We start from the raw sequence: 17,280 nt of genomic DNA on the forward strand, positions 1-17,280 counted from the left end.
AAACAAGGAGAAGAATGCCAGAGTGACTAGGTGGTTCCTATCCCTGCAGCCCTTCCATTTCTGGGAACAGCATAGGGCCAGAAGCCAACACATCAACGCTGATGGCCTATCACGACAGCACTGCCTCTCGTCCCAAGTAGCCCAACCCCATGGTGTTGAGCGGGGGGGAGGAAAGGGAAGCAGGAGGGGACATGTGATACAGCATTGCCAGAGGGCAGCAGGAGAGTGTTAGAAGGGAGCCTTATTCCCTGTAGAGGGAAGAAAGTTTGCTATAGATTAATTAAAGCACCAGAAGCCAATTAGAGCACCTGAAACCGCCCCCTGCTTCAATCAGACAAGGGAAGGAGTTGAAGCAGAGTGGATTGGTGTTGGAGTAGAGAGCAGTTTGGAGGGAAGCAGAGGAGAGTTTGGAGAAGTGCTGCGGTGGGCTAAGACCACCAAGACCCTAGGTAAATGGATACCTGGTTTGTGCAGAGGGAGGTCAGGAAGCCCCACAACCTGAAGGGCAGGAGAGGGAAGTAGCCCAGGGGAAGGAACCGCTAATTCAAGTGGTTTACCGCTATCCCTAGGGCCCCTGGGCTGGGACCTGGAGTAGAGGGCGGGCCCAGGTCCCTCCCTCTCCACTCCCCTCCTCTAGGACACTAGTTGGGCAGTTAATACCCCAGTTCAAGGGCGAGAAACGTTGCCCTGAACCCTCCCCAAGAAGAGAAAGCACGAGACCCATTGAAGTAGTGCCGGCAATTTGCCACAGGAGATATAGGAAAACAATCATATGTTTATCATCAAAGGTTAAGATCCAAGAGATACTGAGTCAGGAGAATGGAAACAAATGATTACATATAAAACCAAAGTATAACGTGTTTCTTAGAGGCTAAATGTAACAGGCTAAAATACGTGTCCAAAGCAGTTTCTCACCTAAAGCTTCCTCAAAGTATTTGTAGCCAGGCCCACTTGGGATCCTGTTTTCATGAATATAATTGCACTACCTGATTACTTTCTGGGGTGCAGGATGACATGGTTATAGTCCAATAAACCTCTGAAGAGTACCCCCAAATATAGCTCTTTTTCCCTCTGCTGTTCTCTTCCTGTTTACATGTGCATTTAGCTCAGATTGGTGATGGCAGCCCATTGTGAAACAATACAATACTTAATTTACAAGTCAGTCAGCTCAATGGACAAACACCCTTGGTCTGAGAGAAAACCTGCCTCTGCTGGTGACTCATATCTTGATACAGACTCTCAGGATGTGTTTTCACTATAAACACAACTTTTTAAATATAATCAGAACATACATTTCACAATGATATTAATGACCGTCATGACACCAGCTTTCATTTGATACCTTACAAGACACTATTTGTGTATAAATACTACGACAGTGGTGTGTTAGGTGTAGTGAGTTTGTCAGGAGCTGCTGATGCAGAGTAGCGAACCCTTTGCCAGTTGGCACCAACGGGTCTCTGCAGCAAAGATCATCCCAAATGAAAGCTTTAAAGTCTATACACAATCTACAAGTGATGCAAGATGAAGCCTGCCAAAATGACAGTGGGAGTAAGAGAGAGAGGATAAAGAAAGTGCAGCATGGAGATTTTACAATTATTTTACATCTGCCTGCATGAAGAGAGAGTACCAGTCTAAAAGTGATAGTGTGGCAAAAATACAAAGTGACACAATATACCAAGTCACATGTAAAAAAACCCCAAAGCATTCATACTTTTATCCATGATTTTCTTTCTTTGAATCAGCCTGGCATGTTGGATGTTTTGTTTCATACTTTTCCCTGCTGTAGTGATTAGCTGAGACCACATGCCTGTGCTCTAGTATGCTTTCAACATGTTAGAAAGAAACTGCCCAACTCTAAACAATGAAAGGCTACATCATGCATTTGTGTCACATGCAGAACTCTCACTGAACTCAGCACAATGCTAGCGGGTGGATCCATGTGAACAGATACCATGATCTGACCATCAAGGAGTAGCAGGAAGACAGATATTTGTGGTTATGCCAAATGTATGCTAGAGGTTTTACAGACAGTAAGCGGGGCCGCGCAGAAGGGCAGGCAAGTGGGGCAATTTGGCCCAGGCCCCGCAGACAGGGTGGGGGCAATTTCGGTGGCAATTCGGCGGCGGGTCTTTCAGTCCCTCTCTTCCTCGTTGATGGCACTTCAGCAGCAGCTCAATCGCTCTGCTTCAGTCTTCTGTGGCAATTTGGCGGCAAATTGTCCTCTTCTTTCTTCGGTGGCACAACTTGGGTTTTTCTTTTATTTTTTCTTCGCTGCTTGGGGCAGCAAAACTAATTTTCTTATAGAAGGAGCCCCCGAAATTGCTGAAGGGGGGCCCCTGAATCCCCTGGGCGGCACTGACAGTAAAATAAAATAATCCCTGCCCCAAAGGTCAGATATGATCAAATTTAATTTTTTTCTTATATGCGGTTTAAGAAGATAAACAGAGTACTTTTATTGGGTACACTGCATTGCGTTAAGTACATAAAATAACACAATTACTAACCAAAAAGGGGTGGTGTTTGTTACCTAAAGGACTGTCAGACTTTCATTCTGATTGCAGTAGCACATATAGAGCTGGGCATTATACCTCAAGGAAGACTATAGTTGTCACAATAAGGTACAGTACAGAACTACCAAAATGCTTGAGACTCAGAGATAGAAAAGACTTATTAGAGCCTTAAATCCGACTGAAAGGACCGGATATTATCCCCTGATAAAGAACATTTAAGATGCTAAACTGATACCTCACTTAATCTTAGCAGAGGAGAGTGAACAAGTTAGATTAGTTCTCATTAGAAGACTGATTGAAGGTGACCTCCTGTAATTCAAGTTGCTAAAAATATAAAGGCAATTGATAAATCATATACAAACGTCTAATATTGTTCCTTGGCTTATTAAACTAGGAAATAATTTACCTTGTGGCAGAAAGTTCTAAATTCCACTTTAAAAACCACTGAAAGCTACAGGGACTGAATCTACAGAGACTTTCTAAAATTAATTTAAACTTTTAGCTCTAGGAAAAAGGTTTTGTTTTTCTTTTCTTCAGCAACAATAATACAATGGAGCATAATGCCATGGTATTAATAAAATCTCAATTCCAGTTTGCAGAAGAGCTAAACATGTTACATAAAACATTATGCAACTTCCAATAGGAGAGAAGTTAGACATCTCTCTGCTCGGGTTCATAGGATACAAATAACAGCTCATCTAGGTTTTGCATTGAGAAATGCAGCCTGTTTGCTAGGACAGAAGTTATTGGTTTGTTGTAATGTAACACACAAATATCAACATTCAAAGACTGTTTGAATGTGGTTCAACAGGCAGCTTCTAAATAATAATATTGATGGACACACATACAGAAGAAAGCAAAATGCCTCTTCCAATTTACTTGTAAACTCAAAAAAATGTTTCATGAAAGAATACACAATACACTTATACATTATTGGGCTCTTCATTTGGGAATGAAGCAATTCCACATCAATCTATAAAATGCCACATCAAAAAAGCATTGTTGTATGTCACATTCAAAATGAAACATTCCTCAACACAAAGTAATTTAAAATGTCATTTCAGGAACACATGTTCATTTGTCAGCAGCTGGGAAGCCAGAGTTCAGAAACAGTAGAGGAAAACACCTGCTTGTGCCCCATTCTGGAAAAAATAGGAGGGATGGGATTCACATCCCTGCCCCCATGCAAATAAATTGCAGAGATAGAAATCTCATGGATGACAAACACACAGATTGTCTTCCGTCCCCAGCCACTTACCCAGGCACACACACAATCTGGTGACCAGTGTATGAGTAGGTTTAGGAGATGTCACAAATCTAGTGTCTGTCTAGATTTTCCTCCAAGCAGAAGCAGAGGCTTTGGGGGGGGGGACCTGAACCAAAGCATCTGAAGAAAAAATTCAGTTTAGTTCAAACCAAAACAGAAAACATGAAAAAAACTCAATTCTGAAACACCACCACATGGTGTTTCCCAGCTCTGCAGCTATGAGCCTGGAAGCCATGAGAACATCACCTGAAGCCAGGGTTCTCACGGCTTCTAGGCTCACAGCTGTGGAGCCAGGCCACACCTAGAGTCAGGGCTCCTAAGACTTCCCAACTTCCTGTCACAGAGCTGAATGCCTGGAAGTCCAGAGAGCCATAGCCAGAGCTGGATCCCCTTGAGCTGTCTGGACTGCCAGGTTCCTAGCTCCACAGCAGGGTGTCTGGAAACCCTGCAAGCCCAGGCATTGCGGGTCTGCCCCAGAATTGTGGACTATGGAATCAATGAGGTCTCCAGGAGCTCATCAGGAATCCCTGCAGGGTTCCCATGGGTCGAACATTTCAGGCTCATCAAACCAGTATTTCACTGGAAAATTTTGGATCAGCTCTACTCCTGGATCCAGAATGCTAGAAGGAGAAAGACAGTCAAGCTGCAAAACTAACATGCTCACAGTCTAGTGAAACTACAGACCTTTGTTCTCCTCAGTCATCTATACTCAGTCAGATTCTGACTGACAACATCTATCTAAGCAATTACATGACGATAATCACTCCAGCATCCAAGCACTTGGAACACTTGCAATAGAACAAAGAGTTCTTGAAAGCCTAGTGTATCCACCAGAATTTGGCAGGATCCAAAAGGACCACCCTCTTGCGTAACATAAACATCAGCAAAATCACAGTTGGCTTAACTTTTTTGTCAAAGCCAGGCTGGACTATTACTGTTACTCACTCCCCCTAGGGCAGACCAAAAAAACTCCACCTTACTCGGAAACTCCAGCTTGTACAGCATGAAAGCAGTCATCTAAAAAAAAAAAAAAAGAGTCCTTAATTGACAAGAATCTAAGAACAAGGAATTACCATAGTGTATCTAGCCAATCTTCCATTTGGTCCAGTATCCTGACTCTCTCAGTTATTCAGAAAAAGATCAAGAAGTATTATAGTGCGCAATTATAGAACAAGCTGCCCATAAGTTTTTTTCCCCTAAATTAGCAATTAGTTTATGATCAGATGCAGGAGGATTTACAGGTGTTTTATTTTTTAGATTCTCATCCAAAGTGTGGATGTTCTCAACACCCATTTAAACACTCAGCGTGATTTGAATCCTATGAATTTTTTGTCCTCAGTACTATCTTACATGTTCCACATGCTGATTTATGCTTAGTGTAATAAAATATTTGTTTTTATTGGTTTCAACCCTGTTGTCTTTCACTTTCATTGAATGTTTTCTTGTTCTTTTTCCTTCCAATTTGCAGCCTGGAAGGAGTATTTTTCATCTTAATATATAGGCCGAGAATGCAAGTGCTTGCACATGCTTAACTATAGCGTTTCTGTTGAAACGCTACATTATTTGGTGACGTTGTGGAGTCACACTGGACTCTTTTCAGATGCCAAGTGCACAAAGCATTTCTTTGGCATTTAAAGTGCTTTTGGAAAAGTTGAGTAGAACATGTAAAAAGCAATTCACAGCAGCTGATACATGGATTCTGTTTGGGAAAGCCAGGCTTTTCTTCTACCTTCAGCAACATGAAGGAGTGTGCGTTTGACCCATATTTCTAAAATTTAGTGACCAGAACGGCATTAGGTCAACCTGAGGCTCTTCTAGGGCCTTCTGCTGGATACCTAGAATCAAACCGATGAAAATGCATGCTTTGTTCAGAGTTTGAAAAGTTAGGATCAGCTCTATATCACATAATATAGGTGCTGAAAGTGCAGTTCTACTCTGAACATTGCATGTATATAAAAAATGATGTCATGGCTGGGCTTTCATAATGATTGTGACTTAATGACTTCCAGATGAATTTTGCTCATCTTGCAAGTGTAAAAGATGGGATTTCCAACTGCCACAACTGCAGACTCGATCTGGGAACTGAGAGTCAGTCAGTTTTCTGTCTGGTTTGTGCATCCTCACCATAAATAAATAATTCTGCCCTCTGTTACATTTGTGCAAATCCCATTGCGTTCTATGCAGAGGTAAATACAATCACTTAGGTGTGAATGAGGGCAGAATTTGGCCTTGAATCTGTAATTTAGTGATCCTGTCCATGATACATAAGGCAGGCAGAACCCAGTTGACTCTCCCATAGGATTGGAATACAACAGCTAACCAGAGTAAGCTGCAGTAATTTTGTATATTTCTCTCACACACACACATACACACACTCACACTCTCTTGAGTTGTGTCTCTGTCCCGACTGGTGCAGGCCTAGGAAATTGATGGCTATATAGAGTGGTAGAGAGCATTTCATGTCACTTTCTATGTGCGCCTTGATAGCTGATTGATGAATGGCACTGCTGCTAAAAGTCCCATTCCATCCTCCTTAACTGAAAGGTCCTTGGCCATAATATTGGGCTTTGAAAATTCAGGTGGAATTCTGTAAAAAGGAAAATCTTCAGGATATAACCAGAGTGCAGAAGACACTTCCATCTCAGAAAGACAAGTCTTGCATAATCCAGCAAATATACAGCATTTTGAGGTCTCTTAAAGGAACACTGTCAACTTGAAAAATCATATTTCTATCTGAAAATCTGTACCTACTATTGTTACAAGCAACACGTAAAGATTACTATAACAAAGAGTAGAGAAATGCAATCTTTCTTCAGTTTACTTTGTGCACTGATTTATTTTGATTTGACATAAGAACACAAAAAGAAGCCTATATAATGCCTATATGTGCCTTGCCCAACAATTACAATCATAATCCATGCAAAACAACAAAAATAGCAACACTTTGTGTAATGTTCCAATACTGCCAACCCCAAGCATTCAAAAACCACGAGTCAGGCCCCAAAAATGATGAATGGCTTAAAAATCCTAACGTTGTTAAAATAACAATAAAATGGGTGTTTTTATTTGCCTTCTGGTGTTTGAGCCTTCAGCATGACCTTGGGGTACATTTTTAGGCTTTTCTCTGTAACCAAAAGAGCTAGAAACACTTTTTATTTTAAACGAAAGCTGAGATTCTCCTCTTATAGGAGAGCTTTAAGAAGAGTACAAGATATTGTGAGACACGCAATAAAAGCATGAGTTGGCAAGAACCTTTTTTTTTTTTTTTTAAACTTTTACTGTTTTCTTGACAGGCTGCAGCACATCTTGGCTCCAGCACCAGCATGAGGCCAAAAGCTCATACTCTGCCCTTGGGGCAGCTCACTTGCATGCACACCTTTAGGCCCTACAAGTGGATATTTACCAGTCACAGCAGCAGCAAAGCAAACTGAAAAGGCCAGAGACAGAAAAACACACAAGAGAAGAAAGGGATAGGAGCCAGAGGAATGGACCTGAGCACATTTAGGGGTACTCCTTTTGGGCCGGCCCACTCTGATTTGCTGGAAAGACCATTCTGAAAATTATTAGGGGAGCAAGAAAAACAACAAATGACTTTGTCAGCTGATGATCTGGACCAGCATGTGTTCCCCCTTCCCCCAGTTTTTGAGATTCTCAATGCTTTTGTACAGACTAAAGTGTTTTCTTTTCCAGTGTTTGAAATTCTAATTAAGCCTCACATTAATATTAGTTGATCATTATAATACAGGAACAGCCGTCAGAAAGAATTTGTTCTGTTGTATGTGCCATAGGACCTGATTTTCCTCTTACCCCAATTTTACTCGGGTGATTTCAATGCAGGTACTCTTAATTTACACCAGGCTCAGAGGAGAATCAGACTTAGAGTTTGTCTAAGCTACTGCCTAATTAATCCTCTCAATTGTGCAGCCTGGGAACGGATTTCTAGTTCCAGTTTTTGAGATTCTAAATGAGCCCTTGCCATATTTGATAATCAGCCATGATGAAAACAGATAGGTCAATGTTATGTTAAGCAGAGGAAGGGGAAAAGATTCATTGTATTACCAAAATGCGAGGCTAAAATTTTACAATCCAAAATAACTTTGAAAGTAGTTTTGATGTTATCTTGAATGGCAATTTATCCCTGACTGTATCAAAACAAGGCTGTGATGTTCTTTAAACTGTACAAGCAACTGAATATTTTTGAAACATATACACTGTTTTAATACTCCACAGAAACTCTCTTACAACTTGTTCTTCTCCTGTTTCTTTTCTTGAGTTTCTTCCTAAGCTGGGGGCCTGTCTCTAACTTCCCTCTTGACAAAAGAAATCAGTATTGTGGCCCAGGATGTATAGACTGGATTTTGACTTTTCTTATGAAAGAAAAACCTTTACAGGCTGGCATTGTTATTGAGGAAAGAACGAACACTCTGTTGTTATGTCAACACCTCTGAGAGCGATTGCCTAGACAGAAATCCAAAAATAGGAGCTGAATGGAGAATGTAGAAGCTTGACAGATGACTATTCTATCCCAAATAGGTTCTTACACCATACTCATCACTGTAGTATACACCTTCCAGAAGTGCATTAAGCAATGTGACTAACATCTGTCATGTTTTGTTCTCTCCTCCTCTGTCCGGAGGGAGAAAAGTGTGCAGTGGAGTGTCTTGTCTGCTAGGGTTGTTTAATACATGTGTTGCTATGTATTTATATTATAGAAAGCAAGGTTACAGAAATGTGTCTTGCGCTTAGGCCAGAAGGTGGTGAGGTTTGTGAAGGTCCTTAGTTCCTGTGGGAGTTCATTCCACAATCTCGGATTGGCCCCGAGAAAGTTCTGTTTCCTGCACAGACGAGTTTAACCCTTATTGTACAGAGTTCCCATGTGCCAGGGGAGCATAGTTATCCACCATGGTCTTCATATCTCAGAGCTTTAGGCAGTATTTTGGATATCTTGAGCTCAAGGCCTGGAGCACCTTGAAGGTAAGAACCAAGACCTTGAACTTGATTTGAAATTCTGATGGGCTTGAAGTAGCCTGTGTTGCTGAGGAGACACGTTTAAGCCAACTAGAGATGGATCCATCTAATTGTTCTTGCTTTCTTCCTTTGTCTTTGTTCCTTTTTTATTTTGCCGTCATTCTGTATGCCATAACTTAAGAACAGAAGCTTGGCCATACTGGCTCACATCAATGATCCAACTAGCCCAGTATCCTCTCTCTGATAGTGGCCAGAGCCAGATGCTTCTGGAAGTTGGAGGTTTAGGGACATACGGAGCATGGGGCTGCATCCCTGAACATTTTAGCTAATAGCCATTGATGGACCTATCCTCCATGAACTTATCTAATTATTTTTGAACCCATTTATAATGTCGGTCTTCACAACATCCCATGGCAACAAGATCCACATGTGTGGTGTGAAGAAGTATTTCATTTTGTTTGTTTAAAGCCTGCTGTCTATTAATTTAACCAGGTGACTCCTAGTTCTTGTGTTATGAGAAGTAGTAAATAACACTTCCTTATTTACTTTCTCCACATCAGTCATGATTTTATAGACCTCTATCATATCCCCCCTTAGTCATCTCTTTATTAAGCTGAACAGCCCCACTCCTTTTAATCGCTCCTCTGATTAAAGCTGTTCCATACCCCTAATCATGTTCATTACCCCTCTCTGTAACTTTTCCAATTCTAATTTTTTTTTTTTTTTGAGATGGAGCAACCAGAACTGCCTGCAAGTATTCCAGGTGTGGGCGTGTAATGGATTTATATAGCAGCTATGATATTTTCTGTTTTATTATCTCTTTCCTAATAGTTCCTAACATTCTGTTAGCTCTTTTAACTGCTGCTGCACATTGAGTGGATGTTTTCAGAGAACTAGCCACGATGACTCCAAGATCTCTCTCTTGAGTGGTAACAGCTAATTTAGAACCCATCATTTTGCATGTATAGTTGGGATTATGTTTTCCAATATGCATTACTTTGCACATATCAATATTGCATTTCATCTGCCATTTTGTTGCCCAGTCACCCAGTTTAGCGAGATCCCTTTGTAAATCTCCAGAGTCATCTTTGGACTTAACTATTTTAAGAAATTGTGTATCACCTGCAAATTTTGTCACCTCACTGTTCACCCCTTTTTCTAGATCATTTATTAATATGTTGAACAGCACTGGTCCCAGTACGGAACGTTATGGGACCCTGTTATTTACCTCTCTCCATTGTGAAAACTGTTTGTTTATTCCTACTCTGTTTCCTCTCTCTTAACCAGTCACTGATCCATAAAACGACTTTCCCTCTCATCCCATAACTGCTTAGTGTGCTTAACAGCCTTTGATGAGGGACCTAGTCAAAGGCTTTCTGAAAATCCGAATACACTATATGTCTGTTGATTCCCTCAAAGAATTCTAATTGAATTTGGTAAGGCATGATTTCCTTTTATAAAAGCTGAGTTGACTCTTCCCCAACAGATCATGTTTATCTTTGTCTAATAATTTTGTTCTTTGCTATAGTTTCAACCAATCTTCCCGGTACTGAAGTTAGGTTTACTGGCCAAAATGAACAGTTGCAATTATGCTTACTAGTTTAAAAGAAGGAGAGTTACTCTAATTAAATTCTGAAAGGATTATAGAATTATGTTTTCCGTCCCTCTTACTAAGCAAAAAATCAAGGTCTTTGCATTCAAATGAGCAGTGCTCAAAGTCAGCTAAAGGCCACTGACACACAAAACTCTTTTCCCCACCCCCTTTAGCTACTGAAAAGATGGCATATTCTGATTTAGTGTGTCGTTTTATAAAGGGTATATTCAATAGTACACAGAGGCAGACCAGAATTTTCATGCTCTGTTTGTGTCACCGAAGGCATATCTCACAACATAGAGAGGACCAGCAAGAGCAACAGCAGTTGTGGTTCTATATTCACAAAAGTAAAATATATTTCTCCAGTAGAAACATAGTTATGAAGTGTCAGCAGCTGGAACCAGGGAGCCAAGCCCCATGGACATACCCCAGCATCCTGCACACTGGCCATCTACCAACCTTATGGTTCTGCCTGCAGACCTTCAAGAGCGGCTGCAGAGTAATTTAGGTTTAATTTACCAAATGTAACCAACAACAAGGACCAAGTAACTAGGAATGCATTGCTTAGCCAGATGCTGAGGTGACATTTGACCACAGTGAGGATGAGACTATTGCCAAACTCTTGATGTGTAAATTCTCCTGGATATAGATGGGCATGCTTCTAGGAAGTCTCTCCATAAAAGAGAGAAACAGGAAGAAACCCCAAATCAGTGAACAGAAGGCAGCTAACACGTTAAGGTGATCCACCTGGTCCTAACACTGCATCAGGGGAAACACCTTCAATGTTCAGCAGGCAGAGAAGCACCAACAAACTGTTGCTTCAGATGCTGAGATTGTAGCTATTGTTCCCTTTGTCTTTTACTGTGTAATTCTCATCACTGATGGCATGATATCCTATGGCAGCAGCCTGGAGGGAGTGGGCTTATTTACACAGCTCCAGTCATGTGACTGTCTGGGTAAAACAAATAGGTCACATTCAGCAGTGCTTACATTAACAGTAGGGTACTGTTTGGAGATGAAACCTTGCATCGTAGGGCGCGTCTACCATTTCTAGCTCTAAGTGGACACATACCCTTACTGTGTGCCTGCTCTACCTGCTACTGCTGCAGAGGCTGTGTGCGCAGAATTGAGTATATCCTTTCCTGGCTAAACTCTGTACGTTTTTTTGACTCTGCTGTAAACTGGTGTTTGCTATGAAGGGTTTTTTTGTGTGTCCCCTGCCTGGCCTAAATTGCAACATAGCTCCCTGCAGTCCCCTTTTGTCCAACGCTAAGCTGAGAAAAATCCTGGCTCTTGATTTCATTTGGATTTTCATTTGCTAGGCCCAGTCCTGAGCATCTGTAACTCCTGAGCGTCTGTGAAGGTAATGGGAGCTGTGGATGCTCAGTGCTGCTCCAGATCAAGGCTTTTTTACAAAAAAGGGAGCATGTCAGAGGTCAGCAGGGTACCAGACTACATATGTGCAATTTCCAAAAAAGCACAGACTGCATTTAATCTGCTGCACAGATGCAGTTGCAATGCAATGGATGAATAACTGTCTCTTGTACCTGCATTTGATGCCTCAGACAATGGAGTGTGTGGTGTGTAACTAGTTTATCTATTTACCCTGACATGAACATACCAGAGACCTAAGTTTTCAGACATTACACCAAAACCCCCAGAAAACGAATGACACGCTGCCATTCAAGAATTCACGACCATCACATTTGAATTTGAATTGGCTTCTCACTTTTTTTTCCTACGCATAAATGAAAAAGACAAGCAACTCCTTTTTGTGGAGTGCAAAATTCTCTGGAATGAAATGGCAAAACATTTTGCCACTTTTGCATGGACCTAAAAATTTATTCTTATTTTTTTCTAAACTTTTAAATTTCACAGCTATCACTCAGTTTCATTTAGCAGAGAAAAAACATGAAATGCAGAAACATACAGGAAAAATTGTCCACTGAGAACACTGACAACAGGCTGCTTTAAAAAATGGGTCAGTACACGCAACTGTTATTAGCCATACAAACCTTTGTTAATCTTTTTACCTTTATGGTATATGAATGGGCCAAATTCAGCTCTCATTTACACTAGTGTAAATATGGAGTAACACCATCAAGATTAGTGTTCTAAATGAGAGCCGAATTTGGGCCAATATGCAGTGGGTGAAATTCACACCAGCACAAGGCCTGTGCATGACTTAAGCTCCATTTTGATGACTTCAGTGGTGTGACTTTACCCTAAAAGAAATAAGGAATGATTTAAAAAAAAAAGTGTGATTTATTATTAGAAATCGTGTGTAAGAAAAATACAAAGATTATAGCCTGTAATTTGTTTTGTTATCCTACATCTAGATAAAAAATAGCTGCTCGTCAATTAACCTTGGTGTAAATATTTATCTGGATAGTCTGGTTATGAGTACTGTGTATGCACACACTATTACTTTAATGGCATGAACAGATGCAATCAATACACTAAGCAGAAAAAAAGAATCTGATCAAGTAAAAATAAAAATAAAAAACAAATCTAAAATTCAATCTATACATTGATATAATTTGCTATCATGTTTTATGTACAACACAGGATTGTGTTCAATGTATTAGGAAAAATTCTGCTCTAAGTCTGGAGAACCTCCACAGAAGAAATCGGTGGAGCTATTTTCACTTATTCTGATGTAAATGAGAGCAGAATTTGGCCCATTTAGTTCAATACTGTAAAGAGCTTTAAGACACATGTAATAGGACCAGTAATGTAATGTAATAGGACCAGTAAAATACCAGAATATGCATGAACACCAGGTCTACCCTCAAGATGTAATGAGATGTCTAAAAGAACAATACTGCATATTTAATTACATGATTTTTCCTTATGCTGCTAGGGATAAGCATATTATACTATTAGGTACTTCTACCCAAAAAGTACAATCCTGAAAATTATAGCTGCTAAATAACGTTATATGTCTCACCTAACTGCTTTTCCCGTTCCTCTCTCCGTATCCGTGCAAGCCGTTGTCTGTCATCAACTTTTAGTACAGGTGGATGGTCTGCAACAACAAATAAACAAAAAATCAGAAAGAGAGATTAAGATCTTATTTTAGAAAATGCAAGTTTACTAGAACAGCAACCACTACCTATAATGGAAGCTATAATGGCAGTCTCAAACATAAAATCCAGTGTCTCCAAAAATTCCTCACATTAAATGAAGACTATCTATTTAGTATAAGTGTGAACCCATTCTAATTATACCAAGGTGAAAAGAACCAACATAAATGCTCACTGAAAAATCTAGGGTAAAGTGGCAACTCTGATCCCTCTAGCAAGGTTGCCTGTTCTTGCTACAACAAAGCTAGATATATTTTTAAAATCTTTATAACTTAGAGACTTTAAAAATCACTTTGGAGTCAACTTTGGTTCTTTTTTTGTGTGGGTACAGTTTGGGGGAAAAAAACAATCAACTTATCTCAAAGATGAAATACAGTAAGATGCTGTTAAGTAATAGGGACATTTCTGAAATTTTAAAAAATGATGGCAGATTCATCAGAGCTTAACTTTAACCACATAAGTAATATCATAGCATGCTTAAAAATAAACACAAACTTAAATGCTTTCCTGAATCAATGCCTACATTGGCCTATAAGCGATCTGTTCTATGTTAGAAAAGTAAAAACCAATCATACATCATGTATTTTGATTTTTTTTTTTGCTGAAGCTGACAGGGCAATAGTGTAATATCTCATTGATGTTGCATTGTAATTTCCGATAAGACACTGAAACCCCTCCTTGATACATAACCACAGAGTATGCTCACTGTGCAGTACATAGACCATGAAATGGTAATAGCTTTGAAAAAGCCATTTCTTTGAGGACTGTTGAGAAGTGCAGTACGTGAAAAACCAAGTCAGATCTTGACAAAGTAATGCGCGGAATTTATGTCCCCCACAGATTTCTTTGCTTCCTCACAGAAAAATGACTTTCTGACAGGGAAGCAAAGGGAAGCCACAAGAGCGGTCATGCAACCCTCCCCAGCAGTATGTTTTGGGTGCCCAGGGCAGCTGGCAGAGAGGTAAATTACTGTGGGGCAAGGAGCAGGACTGGGAAAGACCTGGCTTGTGGCTCATACCCTGTGCCGGGCTCAGCTGATAGTCACAGCTGAGCTGGGGAGGACGGGACTTCCTCTTCCCCTGCATTGCACCTGGGGCTGGGTCAGACCCATGCCCAGTTCCACCCTCCCCCACTGCAGGAAGCTCTGCAAACCTCCTCCACCCGCTTTCTGCACTCATCACTCATCAGCTGCAGGGGGAGGGATCCCTGTACAAGGAGCTGCTCCACCATCTGCCCAACCCCCATGCATCCAGAACCCCTCATACCCAGGCCCTCCCGCCGAGCCTCACCCCCCACATTCAGAACCACCCTGATGAGCCCCACTTCCTCTGCACCTGGACCACCCCAACAAGCCATCTGCACCCGGATCCCCTCCCCACTGAGCCCCATTCCCACAGCAGCTGGACCGCCCACTGAGGGTGCTTTGTCAGGGGAGAGGTGGGACAACTTGCTTTGCCACTACCTATTCTTTATTTGTTCTTTAGATAAATGAGTTCGGTCTTCAGGGTTGTTAATTTGACACTCCTCACAAGTACTGAAAAGTTTACTAAAAAAAACAAAACAACAACAGAAAAACAGAATGATAGAAAAGATTTCTGGGTATAATAAACAGTCAGTGTTATTTTGATACTGGGAAGAATTAGTTTTTATAGTTTTCATATTAAAACAAAAAGAATGGGGCTGGGACTGCGTCTTCATCATGAAAAGAGACTAGTACACTCTGGATGTGACTGGAATCTAAATAATAATGTAAGCAAGGTAACTATTAATACAGACACTGTTGTGCTTTTAGAATCTCAAACGCACCAATTTTCAAGTAAAGCAAGTGGCACTCAATTTATACATTCAGTTATGCAACGTGAGTTCACATATACTTGATATACACAATCATATCAAGGATGTGTGCGCATAAGTAAGTCTGTGCTTGCTAATGTCTGCATATGACTGCACCTTACTTTGAAAATCTGGTTTTATAATATCCAAAGCTATGGTCCAATAGAAAATAACACTTTCACTGAATAAAGTTGAGGCAAAACTAACATATTTGTGGAAAATAAATGTTGGAGTGAAGTTGAGATGTTTAAAAACTGATTTATGACTTACAGTAAATAAATAATTTAGATATAATCATCTGACTTGATGCTGGTGCACTAGAATGACAGATCCTTGCCATCTTGGATGAATAAATTGTTGCTCCCTAGCTTAAGTTTAATTATTTTAAAAATGTTATCAGTGAACAATGATCTGATGATGTAATACCAATCTGATTAGTGGTTAGAGATTACAGTCCTGATTCAATGAGTTACACTAATGTAAGACTAGAATACCAGTGGCAAATCACATTCAATGTTGGTAGAATGAAACATAAATTTATTAACTGGGCTACAAGCTGAAAATTAGGTTAACATTACTAAAGTGAAGTGAAAAGCCATTAACAAGGATACAGGTAATTTGTTACCTAAACTCACCAGGCCAGATTCTTAACTATTGTATATTGGCCTAGATTACTGAAGACTATGTAGCTATGCTGTTTTATGCCAGTTTTGATTCTGGCTCCCATGCATGGTAGATATTCAGAATTTGGATTGATTTAAGAAAAATGGCTCTTGTCCATTCTTTTTAGCATACAGGGGCTAGATATGGGTTAACACAGCCTTCTGGAATGCCAACAAACCCCTCAATTCTTGTGACTGGCCCAGAGAGGACAGTTTATGGATCTTTCCAAGTCGAGTAGGCTGTAGACATTTGGATCATTGTGCAATAAATATGAATTCCCCCAGGAAAGAGTTTGTTTTCAGCAACTTCAGCATTCTGTCAACTTGGTGGTAAGCAATCGGGGACATCAGGATCATCTTCTAGAGTACATGCTGCTTCTTTCAGAATACACTATTCCCTACCTGGTTCTTTTCTACCTTTTGTCAGATGTTTACATAGGAGAGAAGGAGAAGGATTCCTCTGAAAGGAACAAAGATTATAAGGAAAGATGAATTGTGAAAGTCTTTTCTAGAGACTGGCCAATAATGAGCAGCGGCTTGAATAAAAAAAAGTGCTCTCTGCCATTCAATATAAAGAACTCAATTCTTCTTGCTACACTGCACATTTAACAATCCTGACAGAAATGCTCAAAAAGCCTCATGGAATTCAGCATGTCCCAAATTGTGCAGGGGGTGCGCCTGTATTCTAACATGGGTTGTTCTCCATTGTATTTTTTGGGTGTGTGTAAGTAGTAGTAAATTTTGGCAAAATTTTGGGTATGAGAGCTCAGGGATTAGTGGCAAACCAAATATCACACCTGCCTCTGCTCTGTTGGTGGTTGGAATAGACAGGGGTAATGAAGCAAATCCTACTAGGTTAATTATATGTCTCCACTAGGTCTGGAAATCAACCCTTCATTGTTTGGCCTCGTGCCCAAATGCCAACAATAGCACTCTGGATCCCACTGATCAGTTGACACTTGAGTATATAATTTTAAAATATGTGGTTAGATAGAAAAGTTCCACAGGGCACTGCCACCCCTTTTGTCTCTCATCTCTTTGCACATTTAGACAGGGTCTCTCAGTTCAATACACGCATGTCTGGGTCCCAGAGGGACTGGCACTTTAGAGAAGTGTAAAAATGCCAGTCTGTATGTTCAGAGTAACATAACTCAGCCTTAATCTTATTTATCACGGTCACATGCTCGGGGTTCTCCCGCAGCGAGATGGAAGATGGGCTGCTAGGGGCCGCTGATGCAGGGTTCCCCTAGCTCTCATTCACTGAAGTGGGAGCTGAGGGTGCACAGCTTCTTGTAGAAGGTGCTGAAGCACGTTGCAGGATCAGGCCATTGGTGTGGAAGCTGCTGAGTGGTCATAC

General features: G+C 40.6%; 1 protein-coding gene across 7 annotated transcripts in view; it reads right to left on the reverse strand.

Moving 5' to 3' along the window:
• MAP7 (microtubule associated protein 7) overlaps nt 1–17,280 on the reverse strand; it is a 201,140-nt gene that overhangs the window by 74,752 nt on the left and 109,108 nt on the right. For all 7 annotated transcript variants that reach the window (XM_073337419.2, XM_073337415.2, XM_073337417.2 and 4 more), the window contains exon 3: nt 13,293–13,370. In XM_073337419.2, coding sequence (XP_073193520.1) covers nt 13,293–13,370 — 78 coding nt within the window. The remainder of the gene's footprint in view (nt 1–13,292; nt 13,371–17,280) is intronic.

This window comes from Lepidochelys kempii, chromosome 3, assembly GCF_965140285.1.
Source record: "Lepidochelys kempii isolate rLepKem1 chromosome 3, rLepKem1.hap1, whole genome shotgun sequence".
Taxonomy (NCBI): Eukaryota; Metazoa; Chordata; order Testudines; family Cheloniidae; genus Lepidochelys; species Lepidochelys kempii.